Here is a 17340-nt window from a genome sequence, read left to right as displayed (position 1 = left end):
GCTGTGCACTGGGCTCAGAAGGGAGGGGGAGGGTGGGTGGTGGAGAAAAGAAAAGCAGTGGTTTCTATTCATGTCATGGTGCCTTTCATTGCAGGAAGATGGATTTATCTCTCTTATTTCTTTATTCTGCCTCTCCTAACCCTTTAGGTCAGATTGCAGGGGACCGTTGGAGAGACACCGTCACGTGACCCCCGGTACCAAATGGTCTTCCGGCAGTGGCTCTCAATAAGGACCGGAGCACAAGACGCCGCCACTTCTCTCAGAAATGCAGAAGACAACATACTACGACAACTCCTCGACGCTTTTCGGTGGCTACTCGTCCTACCAGGTGCAGGGGGCGGCAGCAGCAGCAGCTGCCAACGGCTTTGGGGGCTACGATGCCCCGGTCCCAGTGTCCCACCACCAGCCGGCCTTCCAGTCGGCGACCCATCTGGATGTGGATTCGTACCAGCGCTCTGCCTGCTCATTACAGTCACTGGGCAGTAATGGCAGCCACCAGCAGCAGCAGCAGCTAGCCAAGACCAAGGAGCTGAATGGCAGCTGCATGCGGCCCAGCCTGCCGCCTGAGCACCACCCTGGCTCACAGGTGTCCCCTCCACTGCCCCCCAACCCCAGCAACGGTAATAGCGGGGCTCAGCAGCCGGGTGGCAGTGCTGGGGCCTCCTCAGCCTCTAAATCGGGCCCCAATAAGTCCTCTAATTCTTCCTCCTCCATATCGTCCTCCACATCGTCCTCCTCCTCCTCACTGCCCCCCAACCCGACCTTGGCCAAGCAGATCTTTCCCTGGATGAAAGAGTGTCGGCAGACGACCAAGCAGAAAAACTGTTCACCCAGCAACAACTCTGGCAATGGTGTGTTAGATTACACCTGTCTCTGTCTCTCTGTCTGTCTTTGCTTTGATCCCCTCCCCATAGTACCACAGAAACCACATGGCTTAGCAGAATAATTATTCCTCCTACACCAGTCTTTCTCTTTCTCTTCCTCGTTACTCCTTTCCTCAGCTCCTTCTGTCCTCCTTCTTTTTCTTCCTCCCTTCATTTTCTTTCCTCATTAGCGTTTTTGTTCCTATTGTCTTGCCTTCTCCTTCCCATCACCACATCCCTCTTTCTTCACCTCTCTTATCACCATCCTCTTTCAAGCCCCAGATCCCCAGGGGATTTAAAGGGTTTCTCAGACTATTATAGCAACACAGGTTTCCTCAGGCGTTGGTTCAGACAGGAAAATGACCGCAGGCAACTAGTCGAGCTAGCTATTATTTATCTGTAGCTGCTGAGATAGTCTAGTCCCATCTGCGGAACTTTAACATCCCTAAATATGGTAAGCTGTGAATTGTAAGACATCAGAGGTCAGAGGCATGGTCATGTGACAAATATCCCTGCAACACAGAGGAGTGCTGAAGTAAAGAAGTAAGAAGCAGGAAGAAAATTTCTATTTTTAACGGCAAATCAAATCCATATTCTAACTTGTAGGAAAAGGAAAGTCAGTTATCTATACTAAAACCTGTGCGTGTCTGGCAGCAACCGCTTTAGCTAGAGATGCTGCACAGAAGGACTGGGTGGATGGATACAGAGTGTAAAATGTGAGAAAAGTTAGATCTTGAATATTGTTGAAACATTGACAGGATCGGTTCAGTGCCAGCAGAGGAGGAAAGTAGAACAGAGAGAGATATTTGGTTTTCAATTGGTATTTATAGGTCAAATATTGAGGAAAAGGACCTGAAAAAGTTGGACTCGATAAAGAAACTTCTATTTGTCTATAAGCAAACTCTCTTATTAGTGACAGCTGAGCAGTCATGGGTTCAATATAGTAACAGAACAGTGTAGCTAACCAGCTGCCACAAACCTGCAGCCAATAGCTGCACACCTTCCTGCCTTCACTCACTTTCTCCTCTCTCCTCCCACCTCCTCCCCCTCTCCCCACTCTCTACCCTGTGGTTATTATTTGCCCTCCAACTGCTCTCCTTCCTCCCCTCTCTTGCCTCCCCTCTCCTCCTCCTCCTCCTCTCCCTTTTGCACCTCCTTTGAAAGTCACTGCAAGAAGGAAGATATTAACAGGTTGAATTTAAATGTCATGTACGATAACAGATGAATAGAAATCCAGAGAGCGGGAGAATGACAAGCAGACATTTGAAATGGAAGACATTAGCAAGTGGGGGGGAAAAAAATCCAACAGGATGATAAATTTCAATATGATCTGCATGTGTGATAACAGACAGGCAGATGTGTTATTTGAATTGGTAGTTATCAATGAGAGAAAATATGTTCTGGCATAATGAATATGAGTCTGATATTCATATTCAAAAAGCTTTCAGTTGACTGGGCAAAGAGTTGAGAAGAGATTAGACTGTTTATTGATGAGAATTTGAAACAATCATTTCCAGAGTGTCACCGCTCTGTGAGACAGATGATGTGATGGTTACCTCTCTCGTCTTTCTGTCGCCGTAGAAATAAACACCAGAGTCAACTGTTTATACTGTTGAGAGAGATACAATTATGGAGAGATAGGATCTCAGTTCTTACTGTGAACTGTACAGCATCAGCTATTATTTGTGTGAGCACATCGCAAGCGTGCACATAGACACATTTGAAGATTTTCATAACAGAGGTATATTTCAGAGAGAGAGAGAGATGAAAGAGGCACTGTAGTTCAGCACTGCTGTTCAGTATGGTATAAACATTAAGATGGGGGGGCTCATCTGTTGCTGGGATAAGTCAGCCTACTGTAGCAGCCATTTACTTCAGCAGCAAACCAACCGTCGTGGATTGAAGTTGTCATAGCTTTTGACATTAACACTCACAGTAAACATCTCAATCCTTAAGAAAAGCTTAAGAATATACTAGGATAATTTTTTTTATAGCCGTTGGCTGTCATTATAATAACACAGTATGCACCAAAGTAACTGCCCACATCTGGAAATGTAGCAAGAAGCACCACAGGGGTCAGACAATGAGAAAAACCCCCGTATTAGTCAAGTTTATGAGGAAAAGAAAACTTGAGCTCACCTGCTGTACTTCTGCAACTGTGCACACTCACACAACGTCCTTCTATTTCCTGTGCAAAGGAAGATTAATACCAACATTACAAACTTTGGATTTGACCTTTACATATACACTAAGTTACCAGTTTATTAGGAACAGCTAGAACTAATACACCCCACCATCATGAAGGTTCTGATATTCAGATTTTATTGAAACTGGTTCAGACGAGCATTGATTGAACTCTATGGTCATTTTGCAGGATGTAGTCTGTGCTGCTGTTGAACTGCTTTGCATCATTCTGACACGTGTTTCTGTTATTTACTCTACCCTCATTGATATAAGTCTAGTTGGACATTAGAAACACCCCTTAGTGCAATGCAACATAGCTTCACAGCATCCACCAAAATAGCCGTGCAGTTGAATCAGCACTTCTCTCAAACAGTTTCAACAAAAGCTGGACATGAAGGGAGGCCGTGACTGTGATGTTATCATACCCAAAAGAACTAATGGCCATAGCTAAAAAAAAAATACAGCTGAAGTTGTGATAAACTGTAGTCTAACCTTTAAGTCCTTCTCACAGTGGTGGCCGTACTGCTAAGAATGGCAGTGACTTTGAAAATGAGGAAGAAGAGATTTTAATTTCTAACACAAGCTGAGAATTTTAATACTCAGCAGTCTTTTCTCTGTGTCACAGTAAAGGCCCATGTGTGAAGTGGGCTCGAGAGTCCTCCTCTGAACACCCAGGCCGTTTTTGTCTAACCATGCATTCGACACATATAGAAATGACAGAAGCTGATTTGTGGTTAACCAGCTAATGGCTTCTAAACAAATGATGTGAAGCCTTCTGCAAACATTTCTTTTAACAGTTTTAGGCAGAAGTGATTGAAAGGATGGAGGATAATTATGCTAGTTACCTGTGGCTGCTATATCAGATAACTTGAGCCCCTTTGAATAAGATTACCAACTATCATCTAGAGTCACATCAACATCTTTTATAAAGCAAGCTCTATGGCCCTGCTGACAATAACATAGCCATTACAGAATGAATAAGTAAAATAAAATTTAATAAAAATTTACAGTTATCGCTTACAATCACTAAGATTGACTAACAATGCACGAGGTAGCAGGCTTCCACAGGTGTAGAGCAAGTCTCTGAATACCTCTCAGCTCTGTTAGCAGTCAATCTTACTATCAAGTAAATGTGGTAAGAAGTTTGATTTTTGTTGGCGAGCTGATTGAAGGGAGTACAGATCAAACCTCAGTTCCTGCTGTAATCGCTGTGCTGCAGCTGCTGTTGCTGTGGGGGGTTTGTCTTTGCAGTCAAGATGCAATTTAGCTGCCCTCGGCCAGCGCCGGGGCCTCCGTCTCTTAATAACTGCCACTGTTATGAAGTGTTGACAACTAATATCAAGGGATAATTCAGCCAGCATGCCCAGACCCCCTTCTGCTTTATTAAGAACCTGAATGCTTTCAATTTCCACCAGCATGCAGCTTGATTGTGTTTTATTCTCTCTTCGTCTCTGGCTCTCCCAATTTTCATTTCATCTTTTTACCTGTTTTGCTCTATGTCCTCCTTTTTTCATTGCCACTGTTTTTTCCTTTTTTAATGTTTCTCCCTCTTTCGCCCTCTTCATTTTCCAGCGTTTTTTTTTTTTGTACCCGTAGTTTTTTCTTCTCCATTTTTTCATTTCAGTTTCCCTCTATTTTTCTCACTTGGCCTTTCTCTGTGTAATGTTTCCTCTCCTCTCCTCAGCGTCAGGAGGAGCAGAAAGTGGCAGCAGCGGGGAGAAGAGTCCTACCAGCGGGTCGTCAGCGTCATCTAAGCGGGCTCGTACGGCGTACACCAGCGCCCAGCTAGTTGAGCTGGAGAAGGAGTTCCACTTCAACCGGTACCTGTGCCGGCCACGCCGCGTGGAGATGGCCAACCTGCTCAACCTGTCCGAACGCCAGATCAAGATCTGGTTCCAGAACCGACGCATGAAGTACAAGAAGGACCAGAAGTCCAAGGGCCTGAGCTCCAGCTCTGGAGGGCCCTCACCAACTGGCTCCCCACCCCTGACCATGCAGTCCTCCTCCAGTTTCCTCAACTCAATGCACCCCATGGGAGGGGGAGGAGGGGGGTCAGGTTATGACGTCCCATCTCCGCCATCCTTCGGCAAGCCCCATCAGGGAGTGTCTTACTCCATGTCCACTGCCTACTCCAATGTCCCAATGAAGGGCTGCCCCCCCCAGCAGAAGTATGGCGCCCCAGACCCGGACTACGGTGACCCCCATCCCCACCACAGTCTAGTGCAGGCTAACAGCGCTGGCTATGGGACTCCCACCAACATGCAGGCCAGTCCGGTTTACGTGGGGGGTGGCAGCTATGTGGAACCCATGCCTGGCTCGGGGCCCTCCATGTATGGGCTAAACCACCTCGGCCCCACGCCACCCCACCACCAAACCATGGACTACAATGGCACGGGGCCCATGTCGGCCGCCAACCAGCACCATGTGGGTGGAGGGGGCCCTCCGGGTCCCTGTGACCCACCCACACACCCAACGTATACCGAGCTGTCAGCGCACCACACCTCGACTCAGGGCAGAATCCAGGAAGCACCCAAGCTCACTCACCTGTAGCAGGTTTGGAACAAAATGACAACGTAGGAAATAGTGAACATGACAGAACAACACGACGTGACTCACTAACAGACTTACTAACACGTGGGGACTCTACTGCTGCAACGGGGCGGCAGGAAAGACAGAACGAGACAGACAGGAGTCATCCAGTGGTTTGTCCTGTGCTCTGTAGCCACAAGGGGGAACATCAGTGTTTGGTGATGCCCAGCCCCACCCTGTTTCCACTGCCTTAATCAATAGCTCCATCAAGTCTGATTAGGGCTCGAGCTTTCACTGTTACCTTGAAAATGCAGTTAATTTGATTTAAAAAAGGCAAAGCTAATGCCTATTATCAAGTCGCAGTGGTGGATTCAAACCATTCATGTTGCCAAAAGAGTCAATAAAAGGCACATCGCTGGCCTGTAAAAGTACTGACATCTGTGGTAATTGCCAAAAATATCCAAGGATTTTTTAAGCTAGGACCAAACTTACTGACTCTACCACTGAAAGCTCCCATCCTCATACGGGAAGGAAAGGAAACCAAAACATTTAAATCACTTAACAGTGCATTATCAGTTTGCCCCCCCCCCCCCCCCCCAACAACAAAAAAAAGCTTACTTTACTTTACTTTTTACTTTAACTTGAACTTTCAAAACGGCTTTACGTTGTAAAACACATTATCAGTGATTTATTTTTCATTTTAGAACTCTTGCTTCCTTTTGTCCATGCTTACACATGTTACACGAACCTTTTAAAGCAATTTACACTCGACCCTGAGAGTATTTCTTGCTCCCAGGGCAGTGAAGCATAATGTAGGCGTGGGAGACGAGGTGTACAGTCAATTGTCTCCCACGTGCCCCCAGGGACAGTGAAGCTCATCTTGTGGCACTGGTGCAGAGACATATTGGCAGCTGTATGGCATAACAGGATCTATGGTGAGCACCACTGTTTAGTCAGTATTCAGTAGACTGATAATCTGCACAGTCAATCTGAAAACTGGAGTATGGACTATTGTGTTCAAACAGCAGATGGCAGAAGGCGAGATGTCAGTTTTTCATTAAACATTTTTATCAAAAACCAAAAAAAAAGTCTAAATTGAAAGGAAAATCCCTGTATAATGTGTTAAATAATTGAAATAATTGCAGAATTATTATTTGCTCATCATAAAAGGATTCCTAATGCATTACTGGACTTTTCCAAGCAGTTCTGAGTGGGCGGAGCAAACTGCAGCAGTAGCTCGACTAGCATGTTGTAAAACAGCCTGTAATGGCTCTGTTAGAGCTAGTATGTGGTTTAAAATTGTACTTTGATAATAAAATCTCCCCCCTAAGACACGCACATATACAAACAGCTCTCCCGCCTGGTAAATGAAATAGTTGAGATTTTAATGGGCAGTTAACGAGGTGGTTAGATTTATGACACTGAGCTCTCTCCCCCTCCAGGCAACACATGTTGTTGTCAGCCGAGCTGAGCTATGTGGAGGGCTCTGCCTTTACAGCAGCCGGAGAGAGAGAGAACAGAAATATATGGCTGGAGCTGGCAGCACCAGTCTTCCTCTGTTCCCTCCCTTCCATGAAGCACATAAAAACCACTGGACAGTCTTCCCCTTCACTGTCTCTTTTTGCCTTGTGCCGTTCCCGTCTCTGTCCGTCCAGACTGAATCACTACTAACCCTCCGTCTCCTGTCTGTGGCAGCAGCACATGGCTTCTGAAGGAGGCAAAATTTCTCACAATCCGCCACAGACCACCCCCCCACCCAACACACACACACACACACACACACACACACACACACACACACACACACACACAGGCACATCCATCACCACACATGCTCTCACCACCCCTCCCATTACTCTAACAGGGTTTAAGAAGCCACGAGCTCAAAGGCTGTGCTAAGCTATGTTAGCTAGTCACTCCCTCATACACACATGCACAGCAATGCTAAGCTAGCTTCCTTTCGTTGACATGCATCCACAGCTAGGTTAGCCCAGCTGTTGACATCTTCAAACAAACACATGAGAGGACATGGAAGAGAAATTTTTAATGTTCTTATTTTAGCACATCATCGACACAGGGTAATAATAAGAGTGGAGAACACTATTTATTTATGTTTGGGTGAGTCATTGCCCTCCTCTCTCCCTCACTTTGCAAGGGTTCACTTACATTAGCGGACACCAATGTGTTAAAGTCCACATATTGCATTGTTTTGTTTTGTTCTCACATATCTTGACTTTTAACGTGGATACAGGGTATATATTTGAACAAAAATGCATGTCCCAGAAATCTGAGCTGATGTGTATCACACATTTTGAAAACAGCTGGGTTTATTTGTTTGAACTGTCGTTGAAGGGAGTTTGGGTTAACACACACGAGACCATTGCAGCCTGGTTCAGCCAGCATTCAAAACTGAAGACGAGCCGTGCGTGTGGTTGACCCCGGCTACGCTCTGGGCTGTTCTGGAAATAAACCCGTTGTATGGTTTTTAAAAGTGCAGATTTACACTCACGCTTTTCACACCTGGGCATCATTGTTGCACTTAGAGTTTACATTTTGATGGTTAAAGTTAAAAAAATAATAATAAAATCTTATTTTGAAGACGGAAGGCCCTCCAATCAAAGCGTCTTTCGCCAATGTGTGTTCAAGTGAACATTCATATATAAATATTTATTTGTTATAGCCAGTTTAAAAAGACTTTCTGTTTTGTATTATTATTATTTATCCTTCATGTATTTATATTGAGAAAAAATACTGTACTTTTTTAGTATTTACCTGCTATGAAAGAAAAAAAAAAAACAACATTGTGTTTCTTCTTGTCCATTGTACTGAAGTTACATTTTTTAGTTCTTGTATTTTAGAAGAAAATAAGTAGTTTTTATGTTCCTATAATGACCCTTGTACATAAATGTCTTGGCTTGTACAGGGAAAAAGGCAAGGACGGGGATTGGTGACCCATCCATGCATAGTCAGAAAATTTAGACAAACTATTAGCTGGAAAAAAGAACGAGTCTTTTTGGAGAAACGACTTCTTTCTTTGTCCTTTGTAGCTCCTTTTTCTTTCATTGTTGAGAGAGTTGTCTGTCAAACAATTCTTTAATAAAATGTTATGTTATTCAGAGCTATCTTCGTCAGTCAGTGATTCTCAGGAGAAAAGAGGGCCCGTGGAGTTTTGGTAGATAATTATTAACACCTCATCATCACAAAAACCCAGTAAGTTGAATCTGAAAGGGCAGTGACACTTTGTTAGGCACTGTTAGAGTCAGGTGGAAACCTGCCAACAACAATTGCTTTGACTGTCATGGCAACATGCAAACAACCCTTTGCGCCGCTTGGTTCCTCTTGGGTACCAGCTGTGGCAAAATTCAGGAAGATATGCAAATAATTGCTGTCTAGGATTAGAACTCAACAAACTTTTAAAATAAGTCACGTTCTGAGGTGGTGTACATTTATGCTGATTATCAGCTGTGAAGGATGACTCAAGCTGCTAAATCCTTCAGAACCAGCTGACCTCAGTGAGACAACGCAGTGAGGCCCAAAGCATGACTCCATACTGAAAGTTAACATTTTAAAGATTCAAGACATCTCCGTTATTTTACCTGAGTCCTTTCAAAGTAAATACAACACTTTAAATCTTGCACAAATCATTTTTTCACAGATGTAATGGGATTTGTAAACAGAGCATCTGGTCTGATGTGATGGTGGAGGGCACAAAACGTTGGTGTTGGTGTGATTTCTTTCAGACAGCGTGTCTCTGGTTGAGGGATGGCATGACACTGATGCCAGGACTGAATAAAGGGTCAGTACCTCAGGCTACAGCTTGGCAACACTTGCATCAAAACTTTCCCAATAATTCAATCCAAAGCTCAGAGGCATGTGTAACATGTCAGAAATAAAAAGAAAAAACATATTTGACCTTTAGGAAAACCTCAAACCTCCGTCCAGTCTGCTATACTTGACAAACTAGACAGGAGGAAGGTGGTTACTTGTTATTTTGCTGCTGACTGGCATTCATTTACCACCAAAGACCAGCTCCACTGATCCACTGATGCTGACGTCAGATCCCGGGCTGCATCTCAGTGAAAGTCTACAGTCAGATCCAAGAACTATTCCTCCTCTAAAACCTGATACCTGTTGCTGCTTGATTTGTTATTGTCTGAGAGACATCTCTCTGAGGAGCAAGCATCAACTTCAGCGCTGTTGTTTCTGTCTGACAGCTCTATACTATTAGTCAATGTCTACAGTAACAGTGAAAGCTCAAACTCAGGCGAGGCAGCTTGAGTACAGCCACTCAAACATGGAAGCCATGCTGCTCCAGTGTCCTTGAGCAAGACAGTGATACGCTATCTGACCTGTAAACTTCTCACGTGAGGAAAAATCTGTTCCTCTGCATTTACATTGCTCACTTAATTCCAAGAGTCGCAGTTAAGTTCAGGGTGTTTTGGAGCCAGTCTGACTTCTACAGCTGCTCTGCTGCTCTGAAAAAAGTGAGCAAGAGTTTGAGGTGTGATTGAAAGCTGTGGAAAAACATCGTGAGTGGACCTGGACTTAAGATTTTTAATATGAGTTCGCTTCATGTGACCATTATGTGGTCCCATGCTAAGGACAGAGAGATGGACAGTCCAGCAGATGGTGGGAGTTATGTATCAGTCTGTAGGCTGCTGTTTCCTAACAGATGGCTTCTGTTTCTTAGTCTGAAACTCGCAGAGCATTTTTGCTCTTCAAAAAATTCCATTTGACTAAAATTTGACTGATGACTGTTGTTGATTGTCTGGTTCTGAACCAGAGCAGAAAGTGGGAACCAAAAGCAGAGACCACAGCCACACATTTGCTCTTTCTGTCATTGTTTTTCCCTTGCTTACTCTCTTTTTCACTCATACAAAAGCGTGCTGATTCCCCTGCTCTCTGTGTGTCCTGTGTTGATGTTTATGACTAAAAAAAAAAAGCCCGGGGGCCTGCGCCTTGGACCGGTCACGTGGTCTCTAACCCCCACCTCACCTCACCTCTCTCTCTCTCTCTCTCTCTCTCTCTCTCCCCCCGTCTTGCACGCGCTTGTGCTCAGAGGCCTGAGAGCAGCATAAAACTTGGGACATAAATCAGCCTCCCATAAATAATGGCCGTACTTCCCTTTACATCTCCGTTGGACTAACAGACAATAAAAACACCAATAAGCAGAGATTGGATCTAATTTATTGCCTCATAAAAACAGACGGAGAGCTCGGCTCGGCTTCAGCAACGCAGTCACTGCTGAAAACAGTACAGTTATACTGTAGAACACACGCGCACTGCCAGGCGCACAGACTGAAACTGTGGCAAAGTCCAAAAATTACAACTGCCATTCAGCAAGGTTAGGATTTTTAGATAGCGTATATTATTCAGAAGTTAGCTATCAGATATAAATAGATGTTTTGTTTTATCATGCAGTAGCTGTCCATATGATTAAAACAACATCAACAACAACGTCAACGGCAACAATAATTATTATCACAATAACAAACCTACTGTTGATAGAAAAATCCTGGTCAATTTTTCCTCACTACATTGAACAGAATGAGAAAGAACAATAATTCATAAATTGTTGCATCTGAAGCTTTTCTTTTTTTTCTTTTCTTTTCTTTTTTTTTTAAGGAAACAGGTCTAGGACCAATCAAACCTCAGATCTCAATCATTAGTCATTACATGTTAAATTTGACTAAATCAATCGTTACTGGAAGAGAAAATGAATGGTTTACCGTACCATTAACAATAACCCCAAAAACAAAACAACGGACTGCTGAATAAAATAAGCCAAAATAAAATTTAAAAAATCCCCATCTTCAGTCGACCAATCCACGCTTCCCACGTAATGACGAGCATGAAAAAACAGCGTCTGCTCTCCGCCAAAACCCCAACAAATTGTCTGAATTCCCAACCAAAATAAATAAATAAATAAAACATATAATTTGAAAATTAAACATGGTGATAAAATGAGTGGAAGAAAAGTAGCCGGTATACTATGATCAGTCAGCAGTTGGTGTCTGCAGTGTTTGGGCTTGTGCGTGTTCATCGGCCTACTCACTGCCTGCGCTTTCTACTGCGCTCAATGGCGCTCACTCCCACACACATTCTGCTTTTTCTGCCTCTTTTTCAGAGTCAAATGGCATGGGAAAGAGTGGGAGACGGGGCTGCTAGCTAAATATTTTATGTCCATGAATGATTTATTTATTTATTTATTTTAACAGATAACATTTTTGCACAAAAGGCGCGTATTTGCCGCGCGTAAAATAAGTGAAAAAGAAAGAAGAAAATAAAACACTAAAAATAAAGCATGAGAATAATGGCGTTAAAAGCAGAGAGACATAGAGAGGAAGACTGCAGATTTCCTTGTTATTTAGGGAGACAGAGGGGCTGCTGTCAGGCTCTTTGCAGGGAGAGAAAGATTGATCACCGCACTTCTGTTTTTTCCACTCGGGGCTCCTCTGGCCCTCCCCAAAATATCCTCTGCTCCCCAGTTCCCGATCTTTATAAAAATCTACATGTGCGTCCTGTTGAGTCTGAAGGCCACTCAGCACACTCTCACTTACTATTATCATCCATATTATTGCTGCTGTACTATTATTTTTAGTATTAGGAGGAGCAGGAGGCCCGCGCTCTCCCCTCCTGTTTCCAGTTGCACGGCGCGACCTCCCTGTGAACTCTCTCTCTGCGTAAACACACCGAACATTTTAACACACATCACGCTGGAGAGAGGGGCTGAGAGAACCATGGCAGCTTGCAAGAACAATTTTGGAGCCTGCATTGTGCGGAGACCATTTTAGTTATAATCAGGCAGTATTTAGGATTCTCCCTCCCTCTCGCAAACGCACACACGGTCGAAAGCCCCGACAACTATTTTCAAAGCAGCATAATCCCGAATACACCAAGAAGTCTATTGAAAATTTGAAAAAATGTGCACTTACACACCAACAGGCTCCCTCTCTCTGCCTCTCTTCACAGTTAAATCTAAGTTTCTGTCTCTGCTCTGTTAGAAGCCAATCTGCTTCATCTGCACTACCGCTGAGTAGAAATCTTCATCATCCTCTCCTCGTGAGCTGCTGCGCCATCTAAAACCCTCTCCAAGTTTTCTAAGTTGGGGATTTTCAGCCTCTGTCACCCTTTAAAAGATTAATGACCTGAGTGCTGTAAACAGTAGTTTTTTTTTTTCTTCTCAAGGAGCCATATTGTAAACGGCGCTGGCCAGCTCCGTTCACCTAATGTTAACCGTCATTACATCACCCAGAGGACCGAAAAAATGTCCGAGAGATGCTCTATTGTTTGTGCGTAACACCGGGCCGGGATGCGCCGACCCGCCGCCCACACGGCGCACATGGCGACCGGCCGCCTTCCGATTTTCCTCCCTAGAATTTACCCCCCGTTAAGACAACACAATAGCAGCCGCCCTGTGATAAAGCCCCTCTTCGCCACAGCATTTGGTGGAAAAATAATAATGCTGCTTCCCACAGCCATCGCCGCCGCCAGGCCCGGTCCTCCAATTGGCTGCTTTGGATCACATGACCAGGAATTGGCTGCAATTTCGCCCCATAGTTCTTCAGTTTAGCCTACCCAGGTCCCCATACGCTAGTAATATCACCAATATACACAATTATTATATAGCCACCGCATTACGCCATTGCGGTCGGGAGCCTACATGCTCGTGCGTTTTTTTCATTTCGTTTTATTTTTTTTAGAAGTCATATTGTGTTGTGTGCGTGTGCGAGCGTGTGTGTGTGCATGTGTTTTGTTTTTTTTTTTATTTTGGGGAAGGGATTGTTCGGGGGTCTCGCCGTTTGAGGGTGAAATCGGTTTGAGGAGCTATGAATTTTGAATTTGAGAGGGAGATCGGTTTTATAAACAGCCAGCCGTCCCTAGCAGAGTGCCTGACGTCCTTCCCCGCCGTCCTGGAGTCATTTCAAACTTCATCAATCAAGGAGTCGACAGTAATTCCGCCTCCCTTCGAGCACACCATCCCCAGCCTCAGCCCTTGCACAGCCAGCCAGCCGAGACCGACTGCTAGGAGCCAGCAGAACCGGAGAACCTCCGCCACTAATGGCCTCCAGACGCACCACCGAGCCGCCCAGCAGCCCTGTCCGCCCGGTCAGGCCCCTGCCACGGCCACGGCAACCCCGGCCGGTCCGCTGGCCCACGAGTTCCCCTGGATGAAGGAGAAGAAGTCATCAAAGAAGTGCCCGAAGCCTGGGAGCAGCTCCAGCGGTGGTGGATCCATCATCCCCCCTGCCTCGTCCTCCCCGTCGCCGACCGCCTCCGGGTACGCTTCGGCGGGCATGGATTCGCCCACAGGTCGGTATGCCTGGGATGCGGGTCGGGAGCCAGTGTGTGTGTGTGTGTGTGTGTGTGTGTGTGTGTGTGTGTGTGTGTGTGTGTGTGTGTGTGTGTGTGCGTGCGTGTGTGTGCGCGCGCGCGGTGGGAGTGTGAGGGGTGTGCATCCTGTGCTTTAATTTTCTGTCTTCATCTTCATTTCATTTCCACTTCAGAAATAACCTACCATTCATTACACACAGCATGGATGACATTGTCTCTTTCTTCCTCAGTGTGTGTGTGTGTGTGTGTGTGTGTGTGTGTGTGTGTCTTGTGCAGTGCTGTGATGCTGTGTCAACAGGGAAGCCATATCTAGACCACTGCATTATGCTGCAGTGCTTTGCACACTCTCTCATCATGCATTTAAATATGCAGCCATTAACGTCTTACACACATTATCTCTGTCAGTTTTATGGTGGCGAGGCAGAATTGTGCTAAACGCTGAGTGCAAAGCTTTCACGCCAGCATCCTGTTAGTTCTGGATCACCTATAGCCCAAATTTTCAAAATGCATCCTGTCCATAAAGAATTATTTATCGCGCATAAAGACGGACAGAGGGGGATTTTGGTCTCTATCCATCCTGCAGATGATTGCAGCTGTACCATTCTGTTCATTGGGTGCTGTGATTTGGTGTCAGCGGCAGCAGCAGCAGCAGCAGCAGCAGCAGCATCACCCTGGTATTATATATTCATAACACAACTGAGATGGTAGCCATATTGGATGGAGGTTGGAAATATAATGGCGAGCAAAGCGACCGAACAAAATACGTTGGGGTGGGGGTTGGGGTGGACATAAGCTACATCCACACAGGATCCAGACTGTACACAATCTCATTTTCTCGGGTTTAGGTCATTTCTATCTGCTACACTGACCTCCATAACGATCTCTCCATTTTAAAGTCCCCCCCCCCCCTCATATTTTTCGTTTCTCCAAACACACACATTCCCACTCCATTCATTTTGAATGGACATTCTTGTTTTCTCGTCTTTCTCGCCCAATTTCCTGCCTCTTCTGCTCTCATTCATAATACCATTCTGAGTTTTAGTTATGCTTTTGACAGATACCGCCACATTCGTTTCACATCGACATTCCCACATTTCCCTGCACATTTCCTCCCAATCCCGTGACATATTTATTTTCCTCTCTTTGCATCTCTCTGATCACATGCTGCAGCCTCTCACAGCAGGCTCTCTGCACTCCAGGCTTACAGAAGAGTGAAATCCACTTTGACATTATGATCATCTGTCTTTATCTGCGTTTTATTATTATTATTATTATTATTATTTATTTATTTTTATTTTTTTTACCACCACCAAATTGCTCCGCTCTTACAGTTATGGCTTTGGCTGCTACTGTAATTGGAAGGAGTATTTTTTTTTTACACACTTTTTGTGTTTTATTACTGTTTTATTACAGACGGAAGAGCCGTGGGGACTTCTGCTCCATGCTGAAGCAGCTCATTTCTTGGCTGGAAATCTTGCGCGCAATAAAACTGTAGAGTTTTACAGGGCTCTCATGAAGATTGCAATTTCATGTTTAAACGAAATATAAAATTAAAATAAAAAATGAGAACAGCTTCAAAGGATTTTACACTGTAAATCCTCCTCATAATTTCTCTGTGTCTCCCTCCTTTATTTGTCTTTGTCTCCCTAAAGATCCGAGCCAGGCGAGTCTGGATGGTGGAGGAGCCGGGTCCCGCCGGCTGCGCACCGCCTACACTAACACACAGCTGCTGGAGCTGGAGAAGGAGTTCCATTTCAACAAATACCTATGCCGGCCCCGGAGGGTGGAGATCGCCGCGCTTTTGGATCTGACCGAGCGGCAGGTCAAAGTCTGGTTCCAGAACCGGCGGATGAAACACAAGCGCCAGACTACGCACCACCGGGACGGCGGTGGTGGAGGCGGCCACGAATCCAGCGACCCCGGCGGGTTCGAGCCGCTCGAAGGCGCTGATGCCTCTTCCCCGTACTCAAGCCAGCCGCTGGAAGCCTCTGGCACCGGGGAGGCTACATCGGAGAGCGAGGCGGGGAACGGCAATCCATCTTCGGCTCCCGCTCCCACCGCCTACGCTAATGACAGCGGGGACAATGCACAGCCCACGCCGGAGGAGGGAGGCCGTTTGAGCCGCCCTGACCGCCCACCGCTGCCAGAAGCATCTGGCTCCTCCGACGCGGCTGCGACTCGCCACTCCCCGCCGGCGTTCACCGCCACGAACTCCGCTGACAACGCGGGCCTGATGCAGCTCAGCGAGGCCGGACCCGCACCAGCGTCCGATCCGGCATTCTCTGAGCAGCGGGACTCCTCCATCACCTCCACCACCTCATCGTCCACACTGCCCGACCTGACCTTCTTTGCCGGGGACGCCTGCCTGTCACCCAGCCTGCAGAGCTCCCTGGACAGTCCGGTGGATTTCTCCGAGGAGGACTTCGACCTGTTCACAAGCACACTGTGCACCATCGACCTGCAGCACCTCAACTTCTGAGAGCCGGAGCGGGAAAATAAAGACTGGAGGAGAAGCAGACTCACGGCCCGTGTGTGTGTGTGTGTTTGTGTGTGTGGATGAACAATCGAGCGGAGCAGGCAGCACTCGGCGAGGACTCCTGTTTAAAAAGCATTAAAGCTTCTCGGCAACATTCCTGAAACATTTCGAGATGAAAATTGTGTTCCTTTTTAAATATATTTTTTCGTCTTCTTGCTGGTTTTACTTTGCGGCTATAATGTAGTTAAAAAGAGATGCAGTTCATTTTCTTTTTTTAATTTTAAACATCGAAGGGATTTTTTTATTTTTTTATTTTTTTCACGATGGAAACATTGTGGATTTTTTTCTCCCCCTTTGTCCAAATTTCAGGTATTTATTGCTTTCTTGTTTCTGCTCCTTTTGGTTCCCATTGATAACCCTGATCAGTATGCGTGGATTTGTGTCCTCTCGTCCATTCTGGTGCAGCTTCATGGATCCTTAATAACTTCTCAGGAACTGTTCGCGGAGTCCAGGCGCAGATCGCTGGACTGCTCTTAGAAAATCTGAACGGAAGAATGAGTTCATTCTCTCTCTGAACGAGACAAGACGAGAGAGGAGCCCTGCTGATGACCCGAGTTTTAGACCCTAGTTTATTTATTCAGATTCTTTAATAGTGAAAATCCAAATTATTTATTGTACATATATTTTCATAGTGGAATAATAATAATAAAAACACACAAACATTTACACTGTGGCCCATGTCGTTTTATTCTGTGGCCTAGGCTGTATGAATGATATGAATATGAATTATATTAAAACATATGGCTGCACTGAGGACTTTTTAATGCTCTTAAAATTAATAATTTTACAACAGCCTAAATATTACACAAAGAGCTTATTATTAGACATTTTATAATTTTTATAATTGTATGGTTTACTATTACTAGCAATAATGAACAGTATCTTAATTTTTTT

At 45.2% G+C, this 17340-nt stretch overlaps 2 protein-coding genes across 4 annotated transcripts in view; both read left to right on the top strand.

The window, feature by feature from the left end:
- The window catches only part of hoxb3a (homeobox B3a), a 40115-nt gene extending 33963 nt beyond the window's left edge, over positions 1–6152 (top strand). For all 3 annotated transcript variants that reach the window (XM_076752312.1, XM_076752311.1, XM_076752314.1), the window contains 2 exons: positions 148–851; positions 4732–6152. In XM_076752312.1, coding sequence (XP_076608427.1) covers positions 266–851; positions 4732–5597 — 1452 coding nt within the window. In that variant the 5' untranslated portion in view covers positions 148–265 and the 3' untranslated portion in view covers positions 5598–6152. The remainder of the gene's footprint in view (positions 1–147; positions 852–4731) is intronic.
- A 7253-nt stretch (positions 6153–13405) lies between these two features.
- Positions 13406–17011, top strand: hoxb2a (homeobox B2a). The gene is made up of 2 exons (XM_076752315.1): positions 13406–13889; positions 15563–17011. Exons 1-2 carry the CDS (start codon positions 13406–13408, stop codon positions 16387–16389), a joined length of 1311 nt encoding a protein of 436 aa, XP_076608430.1. The 3' UTR covers positions 16390–17011.
- Positions 17012–17340: the final 329 nt, after the last annotated feature.

The sequence above is a fragment of the Chaetodon auriga genome, chromosome 16 (assembly GCF_051107435.1).
Source record: "Chaetodon auriga isolate fChaAug3 chromosome 16, fChaAug3.hap1, whole genome shotgun sequence".
In the NCBI taxonomy this organism is placed as follows: domain Eukaryota; kingdom Metazoa; phylum Chordata; class Actinopteri; order Chaetodontiformes; family Chaetodontidae; genus Chaetodon; species Chaetodon auriga.
The sequence above is the reverse complement of the archived record's forward strand: the minus strand, read 5'-3'. Positions and strand labels throughout refer to the sequence as shown.